Source organism: Panthera tigris, chromosome F2, assembly GCF_018350195.1.
Source record: "Panthera tigris isolate Pti1 chromosome F2, P.tigris_Pti1_mat1.1, whole genome shotgun sequence".
NCBI classification, from domain to species: Eukaryota; Metazoa; Chordata; class Mammalia; order Carnivora; family Felidae; genus Panthera; species Panthera tigris.
In genome coordinates, this window is record NC_056676.1 from 81,038,703 (window position 1) to 81,057,916 (window position 19,214).

The following is a 19,214-nucleotide window of genomic DNA, read 5'->3' on the forward strand; positions in this document are numbered from 1 at the left end:
CTGGCAGAGGAGGGGACGCAGAAGCATAACTTGAGCAAAAACATGGAATTTGGAAGGTACAGGTGGCACGTGAGGTGTGGCCAGGAAGAGCAGGTGGCTGGAAAACAGACAGGGTGGTGCCAGTTTGTGGCAGTGGTTGTGTCAGGAACTATGGAAGTCGTCGAGATGGTATCACCATCCATCCATCCATCCATCCACTGCCATCTATCTATCCATCCACCCACCCACCCATCTATCCCCATCCATCCATCCACCATCCATCTATCCACCCCATCCATCCATCCATCCATCCACCCACCCACACATCCACCCATCCACCTATCCATCCATCCATCCATCCATCCATCCCAATCTATCCATCCATCCATCCATCCATCCATCGCCATCTATCTATCCATCCACCCACCCACCCATCTATCCCCATCCATCCATCCATCAATCCACCCCTATCAATCCATCCATCCATCTATCCATCCAGCATCCATCCATCCACCCCATCCATCCATCCATCCATCCAGCCCCATCCATCTGTCCACCCATCCATCCATCCGAATCTATCTATCCATCCATCCATCCATCCACTGCCATCTATCTATCCATCCACCCACCCACCCATCTATCCCCATCCATCCAGCCAGCCATCCACCCTATCAATCCATCCATCCATCTATCCATCCACCATCCATCCATCCATCCATCCATCCCTCCATCCAACTATCCCCATCTATCTATCCCTAGCCATCCACCTATCCACCCATCCATCCTCCAGTGATTACTGACCATGGAAAAGACACTGCTGTATCCTCAGCCTTGTCCTCTTGTCCTGTCTCCAATGAGGACGGACAGCAAAGCAGGAATGTATGGATTCCTATGAAAATGTCAGGTCATGCCACATGCCAAGGAGCAAAGCCAGACGGATCTGGTGGCAGGTGGGGAAGCCTCTCTGAGGAGATGATGTTTGAGCAGAGGCCTGACACAGCATGTGCATGTGGGTGCCTGGAGAGAGGCATTTTGGCAAAAGGGACAGGCCGCGCAAGGTCTCTGCTCTGGGGGCGTGCAGGGCCACTCCACAGACGTCACCGGCCTTTCCTGCCCTGGGCCTGGGGCGTAGGGACAGGCCTGAGTGGGGGCTGGGTCACCTGTAGCCCTGGCGAGTTGGCACTCTGGCTCTGGTCGTTGTCCCACTGCTTTTCTCGAGTTTTACAAGCAGCACAGCCTCTTGTGTCTGACTGGACTGAGGTGGGGCCCACAGGCCTGCGCACCCCCCCCCCCGCAGCCCCCAGAGCCTTACGTCTGCAGGCGGCGGGGTTGTGCTGTGACTTCAAGTCCATGGCGCCTGGCCCCTGCCCACAGCTAGAAGCCTGCTCCCCGGGGGCTGTTGAGAGGCCACCTGCAGCCCCCGGGGCACCTGACTGACCCCCGCTGGAGGGGCCTCCCGCTTTCTCTGGACAAACACCGCACCCTCTCGGACAGCTGCACCCACACTTCTGATTGTTTCCTTGGCGTCCAGTCCCTGGACAGTTTTAAGCTCTGGGAAGTAAATTACTTTCCAGACTGGTGGGATTCATCCCCTTCGCCCTTCCTGGACTGCAGGCTGTGGGAGGTCAGGCCAGCCCAGAGTATGTCCAGTTCACTGTCCCGGGGGCCCTCGTGCAGCCAAGGAGGACCGTGTGGCTGTGCGGCCTGGGGCAGACCCCCCCCCTCCCGGAGCCCCGGCTTCCCATCCTGTGGCCAGAGTCCGCCCGCTCACGGGTAGGAGGTGGGTGGGAGCAGGGAGAGCACTGTGGCCAGGTCCCCACTTCTCACTCTGGCCGTGAACTCCACCTGCCCGTCCTCCTTCAGCTGTGGGGGTGCCTGCCCACTGCTCCAACATGCCCCACCCATCCCTGGTCACCTCTGGATGCTTGGGATCACATCTGTGCCCGGGGGCCCAGGGCCCCAAGGACAGCATTTGCACACGGCTCCCTGTTTGGTCCTGGGCACGGCCCTGGGAGCCCTGGGTGACGGTGCCTGTCACCTCTGAGGAAGCCGAGCCTCCTAGAGGCCCGTGACTCAGCTGAAGGCTCGGGGTGGGGAGCTGAGGCGTCTGATCCAGGACTGGGCAGCCGGGGCCCACGGGGGAGGGTCAGAGGCTGGGGGGTGGGGGTTGGAGGGAGCTGGCTCTGTCCCCCGGGTCCCCCTCTGCTCTGCCCCGGACACCTTCTCCTTCCATGTCGGGTGGGCGGCTCCTCACCACGTGAGTGGGCTCGCGAGAGCCCAGGTTTTCCTAGGTGACCTGAAACAGGGTCCAGGGGCAGGGGCCCCGGTCCGCTTCCACCCGTGTGCCCAGGAATTGAGTCTGTGCCGGCGTGGACCTGTGTGTGCAGGCGGGATGAGAAAGAGTGCCAGGCATCTGCAGGATTGTGGGTGGGGGCCTGGGGGAGAGGGAGCCAGTGGCCACAGCTGAGAGAGAGTGATTTCTCGATCCAAGACTGAGCCCGGCCCTGATCACAGATGGAGCCTTAACACGGGTCACCTGCTGAGCCCTGACTTTCATCAAACACTGAGCCTTGACCCTGGTCACACTCTGAGCCCTGACCCTGGTCACTCTGAGCCTTGACTCTGGTCACACTCCGAGCCCTGACCCTGCTCACGTGCTGAGCCCTGACCCTGGTCGCTCTGAGCCCTAACCCTGGTCATTCTGAACCCTGACCCCTGGTCACCCTCTGAGCCCTGACCCTGGTCACACTCTGAGCCCTGAGCCCTGGTCACACTCCGGGCCCTGATTCCGGTCACCCTGTGAGCCCTGACCCTGCTCGTGTGCTGAGCCCTGACCCTGGTCGCTCTGAGCCCTGCCCCTGTGTCTTATCTGAAATCACTCATGCCTGTGCACATATAACAAAACGTGTGTCATGTGCTTGCAGGGCCACCGCCTCCTCCAGGCACATGCGACAGTTGACCATGTGACTCGCTTGTCTTAGAAAAAATGAGTCAGAGGGTTCCACCCACAGTACAGACGCTCCACCTGCCTCGCCCCCAGCTACACACACTTCCACACGAAGGCTCGACGCCCACGCCTGACGTCTCTGTAAACATGGGCCCTGACCGACCCCTGGAGTCCCCCTTGCCCCAGCAGCCCCAGTCATGTGGCCGAATCCCGCCCTCCCCGCCAAAGACCCCGATCGCCCACTCCGGGACCTCAGCCGGCAGCGTGGCTCGGGGCCGTCCCCCGCAGCCCTCCGCCGGCCCGGCCCCGGCAGCAGCGAGGGCCTGCGGAGTGGGGGTGTTAGGGAGAGAGAGGGGTTCTCGCAGAGCTCCGTTCAGGACTCTGATGAGCGCGGGATGGGCGGGCCGGGGGGTGATGGGGGCTCGCGAAGGCCCGGAGCACCTCCTGGGACCTGGGGCCTGTGCTCCTGAGCCAGCTGCCGCTGTCCTCCTCGGCCGTCGCTGACTTAGAGCGGGAGAGTCAGAGCTGGTGGGATCCTCGGAGAACGTGGGCTTTGCCCCGACCTGCTTGTGGTACGCTGAGGCCCAGCGTGCCGGCCGGGGGCAGGGGCTCTCCGAGAGGGCTCCTCCTGCGACGCCAGCGTTTGGGGGTGTCTGCTGGGGGCCTGCCACGCAGGGGCCTCGGGAAGGGCCGGGGGCCACCCCCACCGCGCCCCCAGCTCCGGGACTCACGCTCACATCGGCCGTGGAGGCTCTGGGAATCCCACCGGGTTGGGGGTTCCCTCGTGCGGTGGCTCTTGGCACCCTTACTCTCTGCCACCTGAGCCGGCACGGTGGACACTGGGACAGGCTGGCCGAGAGGCCGGCGTCCTGCACGCTCCGTGGGGCTCCTGTCTTAAAGCCTGACCCCACTGCAGGCTCTTCCGATGTGCCTCGTTTGCGCACACAAGCTCTCGGTCTGCCGGGGAGGCAGACCCAGGGTGCTGTCTGACAAGCGAGGGCCCCCCCTCGGCCCATGCCGGTCTGTGCTGCAGCCCCAGCCCCTGCCCCTCCCCGGCCCTGCCACACAGGGATACTCAGGCCCCGGGGCCCGGCCCCTTCCCTGGGGTCCCTGCACCTGTGTGTGTCCTGGTCCCTTTAAGAGCCTTGCGCCCATCCTTGGTTTCCTTGGAGAGAGCAGTGAGGGGCAGGCCGCGGGGGGGGGGGGGGGGGTGGGGGGGGGCGAGCGGAAGGGAGAGTTGGCAGGGCCCCCGGGTCGTTGTCAGCGGCTGGTTCCCAGATGGATTCCTCCCACGAAGGCTGGTTTCTGATGGGAGCAGAGGAGGCAGGCAGGGGGGAGATGGGAGGGGATGGCGAAACCACCCACCCTCCGCAGCCCTGGACTCTGCCCAGCCCCTTCCCCAGTGCCCTTCCCTCCTCTGAGTCTCCCCCGACTTTGTTCTTGGGGGGTAGGCGGCTGGCGGGGCCCTCCTGTGGGCCTGCCCTCTCCCGAAGGGGCTGCTGAGTCTCCTTGCAGGGCCGGGAGCTGGAGGGGGCGGACAGGTCCCCAGGTCGTGGCCCACCGACAGCTCCAGTGTCCTGCACCCCAGCTTACAGCCCGGCTGCCCCAGCCACTGCTCTGCACCCCACGGGCCCCCTCACGGCCCCCCCCTCGGGGCAGCCGGGACTCTCAGCCCATCTGTGCCCAGCTCTGCTTTTGCCTCAAACGCCGCCTGCTCTGAGAGGCTCAGAGACCTTCCCGCCCATTTTCCTACACCCGCACTCCTGTCCACCACTTCCCAGCTCAGACCCCAGTTGGCAGCAAGTCCGAGGGTCCCCGAGCTCCCGCTTCCTGGTTGCCTCTCCCCCTGCAGGATGTGGGCCCCGCCCCAGGGCAGGGTCTCCTCTGCTGCCCAAGAGTTTCCCCTGCCAGGGATCCTCAGGAGGTGAACAGAGGAGGCTGCTGGCATGTGCCCCATTGAAGGGGGTCCCCTCATCCTCAGGGGACTGGAAATTTGTCCATTCATTCATTCATTCATTCACTCATTCATTCCCTGAACACATCTTTCCTGCATCCAATCTGCCCAGCGTGGTCTGACTTCGGTGACAATGTCCTGCCATCAAGGTGCCCCCGTAGCACCCACCCAATAGGATATCCACCCGGGTGAGCCCACCCCCATCCCACTCTCACATATGGGGTGAGAGGGGCCCTCCCGGGAGGGCAGGGTCAAAGGACCTGAGCTTGCCCTTGACACGGCTCCAAGTTGTCCCCACTGGGGGTCCTCTTGGACCTGCTTGTCCCAACGACTGGGGGTCTGTGGGGGTCCAATAGCCACGGCTGGCTGGTCAGGATGGCCCCTCCCTCCAGCTCAGGAATCCCTGGCTCTGCTCACACTGGCCACGCAAGCCCCGGCCTCAGTTGCCTTGACCGTGCGATGGACAAGATGAGCGCCCACCAGCCCCCAGCCCCCACCAGGCGCCTCCCAGGCGACGGCAGAGGGTGGAAACTGCCAGTGGAGGCCCAGAGCTGGCCCTGGCCCCAGCCCTCCCCTGGCCCGCCCCCTCCCCCAGCCCCCTCCCCTGCTCTCCTTTCTTTCTCTGTGAGGAAAAGCACTGCCAGCTGCTGCTCGGCCTGTGACAGTGCTGGTGAGGCGTGTCTGGAGAGGGGCTTCCGCAGGGGAAGGGGCGGAACCTGCCGGGGGCACCGTGGGGGTGGCAGACACGTGCTCGAGGACCCGCGGGCGTTGGCGTGGAGGGGGCATCTGGGGGTGGGGGCCTTTCCTGGAAGAAGGGTCAGGGCCCGTGAGCCTCCTGCCGGGCTGTGTCCAGCTGTGACCGGGTCCCCCTTTGTCCGTCGTCTAGCGTCTCCACACCCGCAGGCGGCCCGGTGAGCGTAGCGAAGGGGAGGGGGGCCAAGGTGGCAAGTCAGGGAGGGCAGGCCCCGGGGCTCACGGGATCTGCCTGGTAGAGTGGGGTCACACTGGGTGGCACGTGGCTGGCTGGGGTGGGAGGCCTGTAGGGGTGGGAGATAGGGCGGCTGTGGGTGCAGATTGAGTCAACCACCTTGCCTGTCCCTGGTCACGTGACCGAGCAGCCAGAGGCCTTGGAAGAGGGGCCCGGGACCAGGCGGGGCCGTTTCCCTCAGCACCCCCACCCCACAGGCCCTGCTCCGTGAGCCCGTGCCAGGCCCTGCCTTGGGGGCAGGTGGGGAGTGAGGAAAAGGGGCCCGGAGTCACCCTCGGGGAGGAGGGGGTGGGCCCACAGGAAGCCGTGCTGGCGCTAGGACCCTGGGCTGGAGGGGTGGGTGCCTCGGGGTGAAAGGGGAGCTGCCTTGTGGGGCCATGCTGGCGCAGGAAGGGGTGCGTGTGGGTACAGAGCAGGGGGCTCTGGGGAGGGCCTGGGCCTGACGAGCACACAGTTGCTCTAGGGTGCTCCTAGCGGGGCTCCGTTCATCCGTCCCTCTGTCCCTCCACGCGTGCCCTGCCGAGACTGCATTCACAGTGAGGCTCACCCCACTAGCCCTGTGGCCCCACATCATCCTCCCCGGAGGAGGGGTCAGGGTTGGGGGCTGCCCGCTGCCCAGACCCCATCCTGCCGCCTCCCGCTGGAGCCCAGTCTCCTTCCTCCTCCTGGGAGCCCCGCTCTCCACGGCCTCCCAGGCCCACCCACACCACCGGCTGCCCTGCGTGGGCATCCATCCCTGCCCACGCCCACGTGTCTGGGGTGCCCACCAGGGTCCTACCACGACACAGCAGCTAACGGGGGGCAGGGGGCAGGCGTCTGATCTGCCGCAGCTTGGACTCAAATCTCGGCCCCATTTCTTACTAATGGGGTCGCCGTGGACGAGCCTTTCGTCTCCTTGAGCCTCAGTTTCCACATCTGTAAACGGGTTGCTACAGCTCTGAAGCGAGGTGATGTGTGTCGAGCACAGATTGTGGGGCCGGGAAATAACCGGTGAGTAGGTGCCATCCTTAGCCTACTCCAGCGGGCTTGTGTCACTAGCTGGCACGGTGCCCTGTGGGGACAGCACGTGCCCTCGGGGGGGGCCGGGGCGAGGGGCCAAACCGGTGGGGGACAGGCTTCCCGGTAGGGGGCTCCTGGGCTGGGCGCAAAACCCGGAGGCGGGTGGCAGAGGCTCTCTGGGCCCCGGTGCAGCACGTGCAAAGGAACTGAGGCAGGCGTCCGTGCCATGGGGTGGACTTGGGAGGTGACCTTCCTCCCGTGAGACACTTGCTTCCCTCTTCCGGGGCGCAACTGTTCATTTTCTGTGGCAGAAAGGTCTTAGTCCCACTTCCCGGGGGGCCCCGGCCTCATGCCCCTGCTGGTGGCCCTGGGGGGCGGTGACTGCCTGCTCGCCTGCCCGTGGGCCGGCCACATGTGGAGCAGGCCCGGGAAGGACTCCCAGGTGGTCGGCCAGGGGCCGTGGCTGTCCGGCCTCCTTTCTACGCCTCGCTGCAGAGGCCCTTAGAAGTGGGGGTGGTGGGATGGCCGTGAGGTGGCCTGAATCACAGGCCTTTGGGAGTCAGGTGATTCCCTGGAAGGTGGGGTCAGGGGCAGGCCACAGCGACGGCGTGGGGCCCGGGGTTGGCCGCCTTCGCACGCTCTGTCCTGGCTGGCGGGACGTGAGGTTTCCGCCTCCGCAGCGCCCCGGATGCGGCGGGTGCCGAGGAGACGCCGTTGCGTGTCGGTGACGGGGGTGGCGAGCCAGCGTCCCTCTTGGTGCTAGTCGTGCGGCTGGTTCTGAGGCGGTGATGGCGGGCGTGATGGTGATGCTAACGGTGGAGGTGACACCGGGGACCGTGCAGGCACAGCCGCGCGGTGACCGTGGTGGTGACGAGTGCGCTCTTGGTGGTGCGGCTGTGGGCGGCGGGCGGTGACGGTGGCCGCGGGGGCTGCACGGCCGGCGGTCGTGGGTGTGGCGGGACTGACGCTGTCGCGGAGGGGACAGATACGGTGGCATCCACGGCTTCGATGCTGCTGCTGGCGGTGGCAATGGCCCCGGTGGCCGTGTGATGGCGTCATTCTTGTGCCCCACGGCGGTGGCAGCCCCATGCACGTGGACGGCGTGGCTGGAAATAGCGTGGCAGCAACGTGGCGGTGACGTGGCGATGTTGCTGGTAGGGTGGGGGCAGCGGTGAGGGCATCTTGAAGGTGACTGGGGCTGGCTGCGGCGGGTGGCCGGGTTTGGGATCTGTCGCAGTCAGGGGACACTCAGCTCAGGGCCCGCACACACAGGCCGGGGAGACGCTTCCCGAATGACCAGCGAAGGAGCCCGTGGTTGGAGCATGAGCGGGGCTGGGTGTCAGGGCAGTGGCCCCTCGGTTGGCAGGGGCAGGTGACACGATGGACGGCTTGGCTGGATGAGCACCAGGGAAAGTTCTGAGGGAAGCGACAGGCTCAGGTAGGACCTCTAGGGTGGCGGTCTCTGACCTGGGAGGGGCCAGGGAGGGGAACGGGGTCGGCGGGAGCCTGGCCTCTGAGGCCCGATCACTTTCTTGCAGGGCTGGGGACCCCGGCCTCTCCAGGGACCCTGGTCGCCTGGGTGGGTGGAGGGGGTGAGGACGAGAGTCCAGACCGTGGGGAGAGCCGCGTTTCCGGGGCAGGCGGGCCCGCTGCGCCAGGAGGGAGCGGGGAGGCCGGCACCAGGCGTCGTGAGGAACCAGAGCGGCCACGGGTGCTGTAGCCACGAGGCCCAGACGCTGTCAGCACCAGGAGAGGCGGCCCCACAGGCAGGAGCACGGGCCTGAGGGCCTGGCGGCTCACTTAGCAAGACCCAGGTCAGGCGGGTGTCCATCCCCCTGGGTCTACGGGTCACAGACACCGGGGTCCCCTCAGGACCACGGGTGTCGTTCCCAGGCCCTGAACCAAGACAGGATGGGGCTGATGTGGGCCAAGCCCCGGGGCAGCAGATTCAGCCAACCCTGCTGGTTCCCACAAGCTGGCAGCAGACAGGGGCTGGGCACGGAAGGGGCGGGGGCGCTCATGGAGACCTCCCAGAGGCAGCAGGGGCTCTGGGGACTCCTGGAGGACCAAGTGAGTCAGCCAGGGGACGGGAGGACATGTGATCAGAGGCACCGGCCACAACCAAGGCCTGGGAGCAGGAGAGGGCAGCTGTGTTCTCTGTGTTCTGGGTCATCAGCGGTTCCTGCCGGGCCCAGGGGGCTTGGGAGTCATGATGAGCTCTGGTTGCTGGGTGAGGTAGGACCCAGGAGGGGAGTCTCAGCACAGAAGCAGGGCAGGACCCGAAGGAGGGGTCAGGCACAATGCTCAGGAATTCATAGGCTATCCCAGCAGGCTCCCTGGAGGAGGAGACTCAGCAAGAGCCTTGATCTATGGCTCAAAAGTCAAGAGGCAGAGGTGGGAGGTGGGCCTCCTGCTGGGTGAGGCGTCCTTTAGCAGGGCCTGGGCCTGGCATAGTCGGTTTGGGGAGCACAAGTCGAGGCCTGGCTGCTGAGGACCTCCGAGGCCAGGCTGAGAAGCCTTGAGGAGCCCCTAGGAGCCCCCACCTGCAGAGACACTTTGCCCGCTCCCTGTTGCCCCATCCGGCTGCGCTGTGCCACTCTGGCTCCTTCCCTTCTTCCTGTTGTGTGGGAGGACACCCGTGAGTCATTTACACTCTGGTGCGAATTAGCCCATCAGACCCCAGGGGACCCTGCTGGGCACAGTCCTGTAACAGAGCTGCTTCGTGGGCTGGCAGGAGGCATCATGAACCAGCAGTGGACGGGGGTGGGGGTGGGGGCTCTCGGCACACCCTCCCCATCACCGTCCCCTGATACACCATGAGAGCGCCAGGCCTGTGGGCCGTGTGTCCCTGTGTCTCCCCGAACAGGGTGCTGGGTGAGGATCTGTGCCCACTTCACAGGAGGGGCACCTCAGCTCCGAGTGGCCGGGATGGGATCTGCCCAAGGGGGGACCGGCCTTGGCTGCCCCATTCCCCCCTCGTGGGCTGGGCGCTGGCCAGGGGCCACAGGCTGAGCCTCCTCCCCGGGTCTCTGACACCCCTTGGGCTCCCACCCACCCTGGGGCCCCGGGGAGGTGCCTTGGGGGTGCTGCCTGAGCCAGGCTGGGGACCAGGCCTGTGGCGGATGGGAGACAGCCTGTCTTCTCTGAGGCGCTCTGGCGTGGGACGCAGGGACGAGGTGGTGGCCCCCCACCGAACTAAGCATGAAACGAGGTGGGGGTTTGCACTGGGAGCTGGGGTCCAGCGCCCAGAAGTGGCCAGAGGGGAGCCCTGGAGGGTCAGGGTGCTGGGTCAGCTCTGGGAGGGTGGGGGTCCTTGAGGGACGAGGGGGTTGGGGGAGCTGGAGCAGAGGACGGCGTGGCGCTGGCACTGTGGGGGGGCAGCGGCCACAGTGGCCGGGAGATTCAGTGGGGGTCCACCAGGTGGTGCCTCGGGGGGCGGCGAGCAGCGGTCAGACTTTGGTGCCTCTTACAAGCAGGCCAGTGGGGTCTGCTGAGTGGCCGGCTGCAGGTGTGGGAGGGAGGCGGCGGGGCCTGGAGGCTGACCTCGGGCAGCGGGAGCTTAGAGGGGCAGAGGGCCGTCCCACCCCCACTGCGTGCCGACGCCGAGCGGCTGGGCCCGGGCCTGCCCTCCCAGAGGAGGAGGCCGAACAGGACCCCGAAGCCGTGAGCAGTGTGGAGTGTGTGATGGGAGAAGGTCCCCGAAGACGGAAGCTGTGGGTCAGGGACGGCCTGGCTGCGGGGGCTGGGAGCTGGCCGTGGCCACGGTGGCCATGGTAGCCGTGGTGGCCGTGGGGGCCATAGGGGCAGAACCGGCCTGGCCTCGCAGCACGTCGGTGGTGCGACGAGGGAGGCGTGGCTCTGCCCTGGGAGCCCTGGTCTGATGGAGGAGACAGAGCCGTTTTAGGGGAGCCCCGATCCGAGGGGCCCAGCGACCCCCTCGAGCCAGGCAGGGAGGGGCTCCTGCTCTAACCCCTGGACCCCCCCGCCCTCCTGGTCCTGGGAGGTGCCACTGCCCCAGCTCCTTCTGTCACCCTGGGCCTGGTGAGGGGAGGGGCAGGTGTCAGTGACCCAGATTCCTCAGGCCTGGGCTCAGGGAGGTGGGGGGTTGGCTCCATGACCCAGTATTCCGAGTTTCTGAAGCTCAGACAAGAGGCAGCAAACGGTCTCCCAGTGCGGTCGCTGTGTGCAGGAGGAGGCAATGACCTGCCCGTGTTGCAGAGATGGGAGCAGGTGTCCCCGAGGCAGGAAGGATTCCGGTCACGTGTGGCAAGAGCTCCCAGATGTTGAGGTATAAGAAGATGCCTCCTAGAGGTTTTGCCGCCAGAAGCGCCGAGAACTCCCTGGCCTTTCCCAGGTCAGGGGGTGCCTAGGATGCCGATGGGGTGCTCGGGTCAGGGGCCACCCAGCCACCTGTCTTGCTCGATGTCAGTCCTTGGCTGGTGTGAAGGGCAGCACGGCAGGCTTGGCTGACCATCGGAGCAACCTCTTTCCCTGGCCTGGGCTGGGGCCTTGGGCGGGCCAGCTCTCTCTCTACTCTGGGCTTCAGCTTCTATATCTACACAGCGGAGCTGAGGGTTACTGCAAAGCTTAAAATAAAACGCACAGGGCGCGGTTATTATCCATGTGTGAGAGGGAGCCGGAAGACGGTCCCTGTCCCTGTGCTGCATGTCAGGAGCCCAAGCCTGATACAGGCCACGGGGGCCTGCCGGAGCCGGGGAGAGGCGCAGCCGAGGGAGCGTGCCCCGTGGCCCTGCGGGGTCTGGATGAGCCCCGGCCCCCTGGTTCCAGGTCCGGCGCCTTCCGGATCCGCCACCAGCTGCCGGCCTCCTGGACTGGCAGCCCGAAGGGAGGCTCTCTGAAGCGGGCGTGGGTGTTTTCTTGTGCCCTCCGTGGCCCGAGGCTGCCGGGCAGGCAAAGTGGGCAGCGGCCCCTCACCCCCTCCTCTGAGAGGCTGATAAGCTAATTAGCGTCCTCATCAGGAGCCCTTCGAGGCCATTCTCCCAGGAGGTGGCCTGCAGCTATCATCAGCCTGGCGCCCTGCAGACTCTCCAGCACCGGCTGGGAACCTGCCAGGCTGCCGGCCCCAGCCAGCCCGACTCCTCTCACCCCAGGCCTCAGGGAGCTGTCCCCGCCTGGTCCTCCCAGGCAGAGAGCCGGGTTCCAGGTCTCTCCCCCACCCCCACGCCCCTGCCCGACTCTGCTCAGTGCACGAGAGCAGAGGCCGTGTCCGGGCCTGAATCGTGAGAAGCACAGCCGTGACCCGAGCTCGGGAGGCCGGCCACAGACGCCTGCTCTTCCGAACAGCTGCCGGGCTAATGTCACGGACAAGCAGTCGGGCTCCGTCTCCAGACAGGAACGGCCTGCAGGACTCTCTCTCGGAGCGCGTTGCCTGTGCCGTCGGCCGTCTCGGGGTCTGGTCAGTGGCTGGCGCTTGCAAGGCTGTAGCTACGCACGCAGCCCCGGGCGTGAGAACAGGCCGCTCCTGCTAGGAGCGGGGACAGACGGCAGGAACAGAGGCTGGGGTCAGCCAGGGCCTCGCGCCCCGCAGCCCTGGTCCTGCGCCGTGCTGGGGGATGCAGGGGGGGCGTGGGGTGCACCAGGGCACCCCAGCGAGGCCCTGACAAACCTCTGGCCAATGGTGTGGGGAGGACCAGGCTGGACCTGGGGTGTCACTGGGAGCCCCGGGACTCCCTTGGCATTCCTTCCATCGTTCGTCGTCGGTTCTCGTTTGCGGTGAGGGGTCTTTCCCTCTCGGGAGGAAGGAAGAGGAGAGGTGTCTGCCGTAGCCTCAGTAGGCTTTGATTTTTGCTCCCGCCCCACGCTCCCCGGGGCTAATGGCTACTCCTGCGTTTATCTTATGGAGGGCCCCAACCCTTGGGGGCATCCTCTTTTCTCACTGAACTCAGAGACTGAGCAGCCTGGCTGGAGCACAGGGTTGGGGGTGGGGGGCACTCCCGGGGCAATGCAGCCCGCAGAGCCTAGGGCTGGCTCCTGGGCCTAGCCCCCTCCGGCCTCAGTTTTCCTCCGGGGTACAAAGGGGGCGTGTCCTCCCCGACCCCCCAGGGAGGAGAACGGACAAAGGCCCAGGCCCTGGCTTCCGGCCCAGCTCCGAGTATATATCCCTTCTCCCCTGGGCCTGAAGCTCTGGAAGGGGGTTGTGTAACATCTCCAATTCCACAGACTCTGGGCTCTCCGGTACCTGCAGCTCCGGAGCCTGAGCACCCCTGCAGACGCCAGCCCTGTGCCGGGCGCCTCAAGAGTGTTCACCCTCTGGGTTGTCCTGCCCCCCGGTTTTAGAGCTGAGGGAGCGAGCTAGGGCTGAGGACGGGAACCTTCCCGAGGTGACACAGCTAGGACACAGCTAGCAGAGTGGCACTCGGGGGGTGTGTGTGAGTGTCTGTGCGTGCACGCGCGCGTGGTCAGGGTTCCTGTGGGGAGCACTGGGCAGGGAGCGGCTCGGCCCCCAGCCTGCCCCGCACACAGGAGAGCTGGCTGGTGGGGGGGAAGCAGGCGAGCGGAAGGTTCTGGAGGCATTCGGTGGCTCTTTTCCGGCTCCGAGGAAGTGAAGCTGAAGCGGGACTCCGGGGCGGGCCTTGGGAAGACCCTCGCTGCGGAGACCTAGAATGTTCCCCGAAAGTCCTGGGGGCAGGCACGGGGCCCCAGTTACTTGGGGAGAGGGCAGGCCTTTTGCGGCTCCGGCTTCAGAGGCAGGGCACGCGCAGCTTTGTGGGGCCTCAAGTGCCGAGTTGCAGTCTGGCCCCCTCAGGCCTCCCGGAGCCCCCTTCCCCAACCCGGGGCCCGCGCCCCATGGGCGCCTTCTGCCGGGCGGCCGGCAGGCAGAGGGAAGGCAGGCCCAGCCCAGGACCAGGTGTGCCGGCCGGAGGCTCCTAAGTTCCCGGACCCGCGGGCCGGCCTTGAAGGGTGGGGGACTCGCATCCACAGCGACCGGTGCGCAGAGCGCCGGAGTCCTTCAGTCTCCGTGTTTAAATGGCAAGGCGCGACGAGGGGCCTCTAGACAGCCGGGAAGGCTGTTCTGTCCCAGGCCTCGGGCGGCGCACACCGGGGGGCGACCAGCCCGGCGGAGGTGGATGCGGGGGCGGGGGCGGTCCCAAGGTCACCAGCGCCGCGCCGGGCTCCGGGGGCGGAGTAGCGGGGGCGGCCCCGGCACCCCTCCCGGCGCGCCCCCGCCCCGCCCGCCGCCCCCGGCTCGGCTCGGGCTCGGCTCGGGCTCGGCTCCGGCTCGGGCTCCGGCTCCGGCTCGGGCTCCGGTTCCGGCTCGGGCTCCGGGTCCGGCTCGGGCTCGGCTCCGGCTCCGGCTCCGGCTCCGGCTCCGGCTCCGGCTCCGGCTCGGCTCGGCTCCGGCGCTGGGGGCGCGGCGGGCGGGGCGCTCTCCGGGCGCGGGGCCAGGGCCCGGCGCCCCGCGCTCCCGCGACTCGCTCTCCCGTGGCTCGGCGGCGGCCATGGGGCGCGGGGCTCCGGGGGCCGGCGGCGGGGCGGGCGCGCGGCTGCGGGCGCAGGTGCGGGCGCGGGCCGGCGGGGACAGGGGGCCGGGCCGCCGGCCGCCCGCCGCTCACGCCGCCCCTGTCCCCCCCTCCCGTGTGTCCCGCCCCCCCCCAGGCCCTCCTCCCCCGCCCCCCCGCAGCTCGGGCCCTGGTCGTGGCGCGGCTGCCGCACGGTGCCCCTCGACGCCCTCCGGACGCGCTGCCTCTGTGACCGGCTCTCCACCTTCGCCATCTTAGCCCAGCTCAGCGCCGACGCGGTGAGACCCCGGCCGGGCCGCGCGGGGGCGACGGGCGCGGGGGGCGCGGGGGGCGCGGGGCGGGCGCTTCCGGCGCAGGACTGGCGCGGGAGGGGCCGGACTCATCCCTGCCCGGGGCCGTGCGCCCGGCCGCCCCCCGCGGCCTGGCCGGGGGGCCGGCCTCTGGAGACGGCGGGTGGGTGGGAGCCGGGTGGGTGGCGGTGTGGAGTTGGGGACTGGCCGGGGAGGGGCTGGGCACCCCTCCCCTCCCCCCCCCCCCAGTGACTGATGGGTGAGTCTCCCCCACTCTCCTTGGGGGCTTGGGACCTTGGAGGGAACCGACCCTTCGGGGAGCCGGGCAGGCTGGGCCCAGGCTTTTAGGGGCCGGGCGGGTGGGGGAAGGCTTGGCCTGGCGGAGCTGGCGTCCCCCTTCACCTGGTCGGCGTCCTCCTCAGCTGGGGGGCAGGGTCCTGGCCCGCCTGGGAGAGGGAGGAGCTGCCACCTAAATGGGAGACCTTCCCCAACCTCCCCAAGTAGACCCTGGCCTCTGGAGGCAGCCGTGTCCCCAGGTAGGAGTCCTGGAGTGCCTGAGGGTGCTGGGTCTGGCCCCGGTCCCCAGCCCTCCTGGGGAAGGCCCCATCATCTCAGGGGCCTCCCTTTTGTTCCCATGATTCTTGTGGGGGCTGCCGGTTTCTATGGCGACGGCATCTGGGGCCAGCTCCCAGGCTGGAGCCCTGGGTGCTGGGCTTGGCCCACTGGAGCTGATGGGCCGTCTTGCCCAGTGCCGGGCTCCATTCACGGGGTCCCAGGAAGCCCCCCCATCCACTGGGTCCCCCGAGGAGGGAAGGGGCTGGGGTCTTTGCCCACAGAGACCCTGGGTCCAGGCCCGGTGGGGAAGGATCACTGAGCAGCAGATGTGGAGGACGGACCGTGGGGAGGGGGGACCGGGCTTTCCTGGGTGTTTGGGGTAGCAGGCCCTCGTCGGATGGGGGTATCACAGATCTGCCCTCAGGAACCCCTGGGTTCCGTGTGGAAAATAGCTCCAGGCCTTTCTGGGAATGTTCTGCCCACCACCCCCTTTGTCCAGTGGGACGTGGGTACAGAGAGTGATGTTGTCAGCCAAGGGTCCCTGATGGGGATGGAGCTGGACAGGACCTTAGAGGTCATTGCCGTAAACCTTCCATTAACAGGCAGGGAAACTGAGGCCTGGGGAGAGTGCCCTCAGGGTCTACAGCCTTTCTGGGGAAGGCCCTAGGTCCTGGGGCAAGTCTAGCTGGACGGGGGGGTCTCTGCTTTTGGGCCTGACCTCAGTGTACCCTCCCCCATCCGGCTGTCCCTGTGACGGGGCTGTTGGTGTTGCTGGTTCTGGGCCAGGGTCCTGAGGGCAGGAGCCAGGGCCACCCTGGGGGCTCCCTGGAAGAGGTGACTGTCTGCATAGGTAGTCGTCAGCGCTAAAGCATCCGGCCTCTTCTGTCACCAGTGGGGCTGGGGGCTTTCTGAGTCCCCTGCGAGGCCAGAGCAAACAGGACCCCCGGGTGGCTGCTCGTTCTCCGGAGCATGAGGAGGAAGGCACGGGGCAGGGGAGGGTTCCGGAGTGGGATGCGTGCCTGGAGTTAGTGTTGAAACCCTGGCTTGGCCCTGACACACAGTGACTCTGGCCTGGCCTTCCACCCCTCGGAGCCGCTGTTTCCCCTCCTATAGAACGGAGGTGGCCGTGTGTTACTCAGGGTGACTGTGAGGGGGCGACCGGTTGACGGGGGGGGGGGGGGTGTCTCCTCCACCAGGGTCTGCAGTGTGGGAGGGCCCCCGTGTGCTGCAGACAGAGCCTCCCACAGAAAGGCGGTGTCCGGGCCGGGGGCCGAGCTCCAGTGAGGGGTGGGCGGTGGTGCCGTGAAACCAGGAGCGGAGGGCTTGGTGTCCCGGACTTGTCCCGGAACACCGACCTGCGCCGGGTGCCTCCAGGGGCAAGCGTCTGGAGGCCTCTGTGCCGGGGCGGGCAGACAGGAGCACAGAGTCTCGGTCTGTGAACAGTTTGAGGTTTCGTTTGCCAGGGGGGTCGGCAGCTGCGGACCCAGCGTGTCCGTGTGCTTGTAAAGGTGGGACCCCGTCCCCGTCCCCCTGAAAGGAGTTGAGGCGGAAGGTACAGGAGCTCTCCCCCACTGGCCGCGGGACCGAGGGCAAGCTGCCTGGCCACGGCGAGCCTCGGTTTCCTCATCTGTAAGACGGTGCCAGAGTTGGCTCTGCCTGATCGTGTGACCCCCTCAAGGGCATGGGGTGAGCTCCGAGTCAGAGCGCCAGAAGAGCTGAGGTGGGCTCTACCCCCACCCCGTGCTCGCCTGCCAGCGTCTCCCTCTCCTTTCCCGGCCGGCTCTGGCCCCAGCGAGGGGTGACCCCAGAGATCCCGAGCGGGAGGGACTGAGCTGCCGTGCACCCCATCAGCCCGTCCGAGCCCTGTGAGTGCCTGGGGTGCGGCCCGTGCCAGGTCTAGTCCCGTCCTGGAGGAGCACGGGGTCCGATGCGGGGGACGGATGTGTGTTCAGACAGGCGGGGGACACGGCAGCAGCCTCCTTCCCTCCTGGGGGAGGGGGGTGGTTCGGGAGGCGCACATGAAGAGGAGGTTTGGAGTGGGGCCCTGAGGGGTGAGCAGGAGTTCAGCAGCTGACCTTAGAGGAGAGGAGTGACAGTCGTCCCGGGCAAAGTGAGGACGGCAGAAAGCAAGCGGGAGACAAGGTGGGGCTCAGAGGGCAGGGGTGCGGGCGCCGTGGCAAGGCCGGGGCTGGGGCGAGCTGGGGCTGCGTCCTGAGGGCAGTGGGGAGCGGGGGGGGGGGGGGGTCTGGGGGGGGGGGCTGGAGAACGGTGTGGGATTGGTGTCTTGGAGGGATCCCAGCAGGAGTGGCGGCACAAGAGCCCAGCTGGCAGGTGGGGTGGTGGCAGAGGTGGGCTGGGCTGGGCTGGGGCGGGATGGGGTTGGGCAGGCGTGGGGATCCGGGTCTGAGCAGGTGGACGCGCCGGGAATCCTGCGGTATGGAGTGGCCACAAGGGACCGGAGTCCAGAGCCGGGGCCGAGAGATGATGGTATGGATGGGGTGCTGTGATCACACCCCAGGAGCCAGGGACAGATGAGATCCCGGGCCAGGGCAAGGAGGGAAGGGAGACAGGGCCCAGGTGTGCCCCACTCCCGCCCGAGCTCTGCGTGGAAGCAGAATGTCAGATGCCAGCCGTGCCGCTGACCGCTGGAAGGTTGAGTAACTGCCCTGAGTCACATCTGTGAGGGGGCGGTGCTGTCTGCCTCCGAGCTGCAGCGGGGACCGAGCTCCGTGAAATATTCACAGCACTCAGCGTGGCCTGGCAAGTACGGGCTTCTAGAAAGCACGGTTGTTGCCGGTGGTGTTTCTGTGATGTGCCTGAAACCGTGTTCCTAGCCTCGCCAGGGTCAGGGCTCAGCCTGTGGCTGGGGTCGAGCCTCAGTGGGGCAGGAATTAGGCTGTGGTGGCACAAGGACTCATTTACGTGGGAGCTGTGAGCCCTGGTGGTGCCGGAAGGAGGAAATCTGTGTTTAGGATGCATCAGATGTGCACACGGTCGGGGAGAAGATTGAAAGCAGGGAGCTGGTGTGGTAGAGATCAACGTAACCACACAGACGACAAAAGAGAGAGCCCCTGGGTAGGGGGAGGGCCGGGACCCTGGAAAGTCTCAAAAGGAGATGAGGGGGCAGAGAGATAAGGGGCTGGCTCAGACTCAGTGTTCAGTGAGGGTCTCTGTGAGGTGGTGACATCTAAGCTGAGGGAAGAGCCAGCCCTGTGAAGGTCAGGGGAAGAGCACTGGGCAGTGAGAGGAGCATGTGCAAAGGCCCTGGGGTGGCACCGAACTTGGCTAGGGAGCCTGTCTCCAGCAGGAGGCCGGCTGGCTTCTACCTTTTGTCTCTCTGTGTGTGGGTCGGAGCCAATCTCTTGCCCTGGAGATTTCTAATCTGGCCCCCCAACCCCCAACAAGAGCTAGAGTTCCCTGGGACCCCTGCCCACTCACCCTGTCCCCTTCTCTTCCCCACGTCGTGTAGAACCTGCGGGGCCGGGGCTGTCAGGAGTGACGGATGAGCCAGGTGGAGGGGGAGGGAGTGGGCGGGCACGTGGCTGCCAGGCCTAATGAGGGCAGATGGAGGCAGATGGCCACGGAGGTCGGGGCCGCAGCCGGCCACGGAGCGGGTGCGAGCCACTTGCTTGGCCACCCGTGACTTGCGTGGCCAGCCGGCCTTCGGGGTTACCTGGCAAGTTCAAGGGTGCGGGCCGTGGCCTCGAGCCCCCGCCTCCCTGGGGTTCTCCACCTCCCTGTGTGGACACACGAGTTTGTGTGGGAGCTGCACCCTGGGTCATGCCTCCAGGGACTGCTGGCCGCTTGGCTGACCTTGGACGACTTTCCTCATCTTCCTGGAGCCTCCCTTCCCATGTCCGTTCACCCAGCCGGCCTCATCGACTGAGCGTCCGGGCCGGGCCTGGCCCAAGGGGGCTCAGGAACATGAGGACACCGGCTGCAGGGACAGCCAGCCTCCCCCAGCAGTGGGACCCAGGCCGGAACTGAAGGGCCTGGGGGGCGGGAAGTGGTGTTTCCAGTG

The 19,214-nt window shown here is 66.8% G+C and overlaps 1 protein-coding gene across 1 annotated transcript in view; it reads left to right on the forward strand.

Moving 5' to 3' along the window:
- The window catches only part of ADGRB1 (adhesion G protein-coupled receptor B1), a 66,454-nt gene that overhangs the window by 20,849 nt on the left and 26,391 nt on the right, over positions 1 to 19,214 (forward strand). The window contains exon 17 of the mRNA XM_042973196.1: positions 14,485 to 14,626. Coding sequence (XP_042829130.1) covers positions 14,485 to 14,626 — 142 coding nt within the window. The remainder of the gene's footprint in view (positions 1 to 14,484; positions 14,627 to 19,214) is intronic.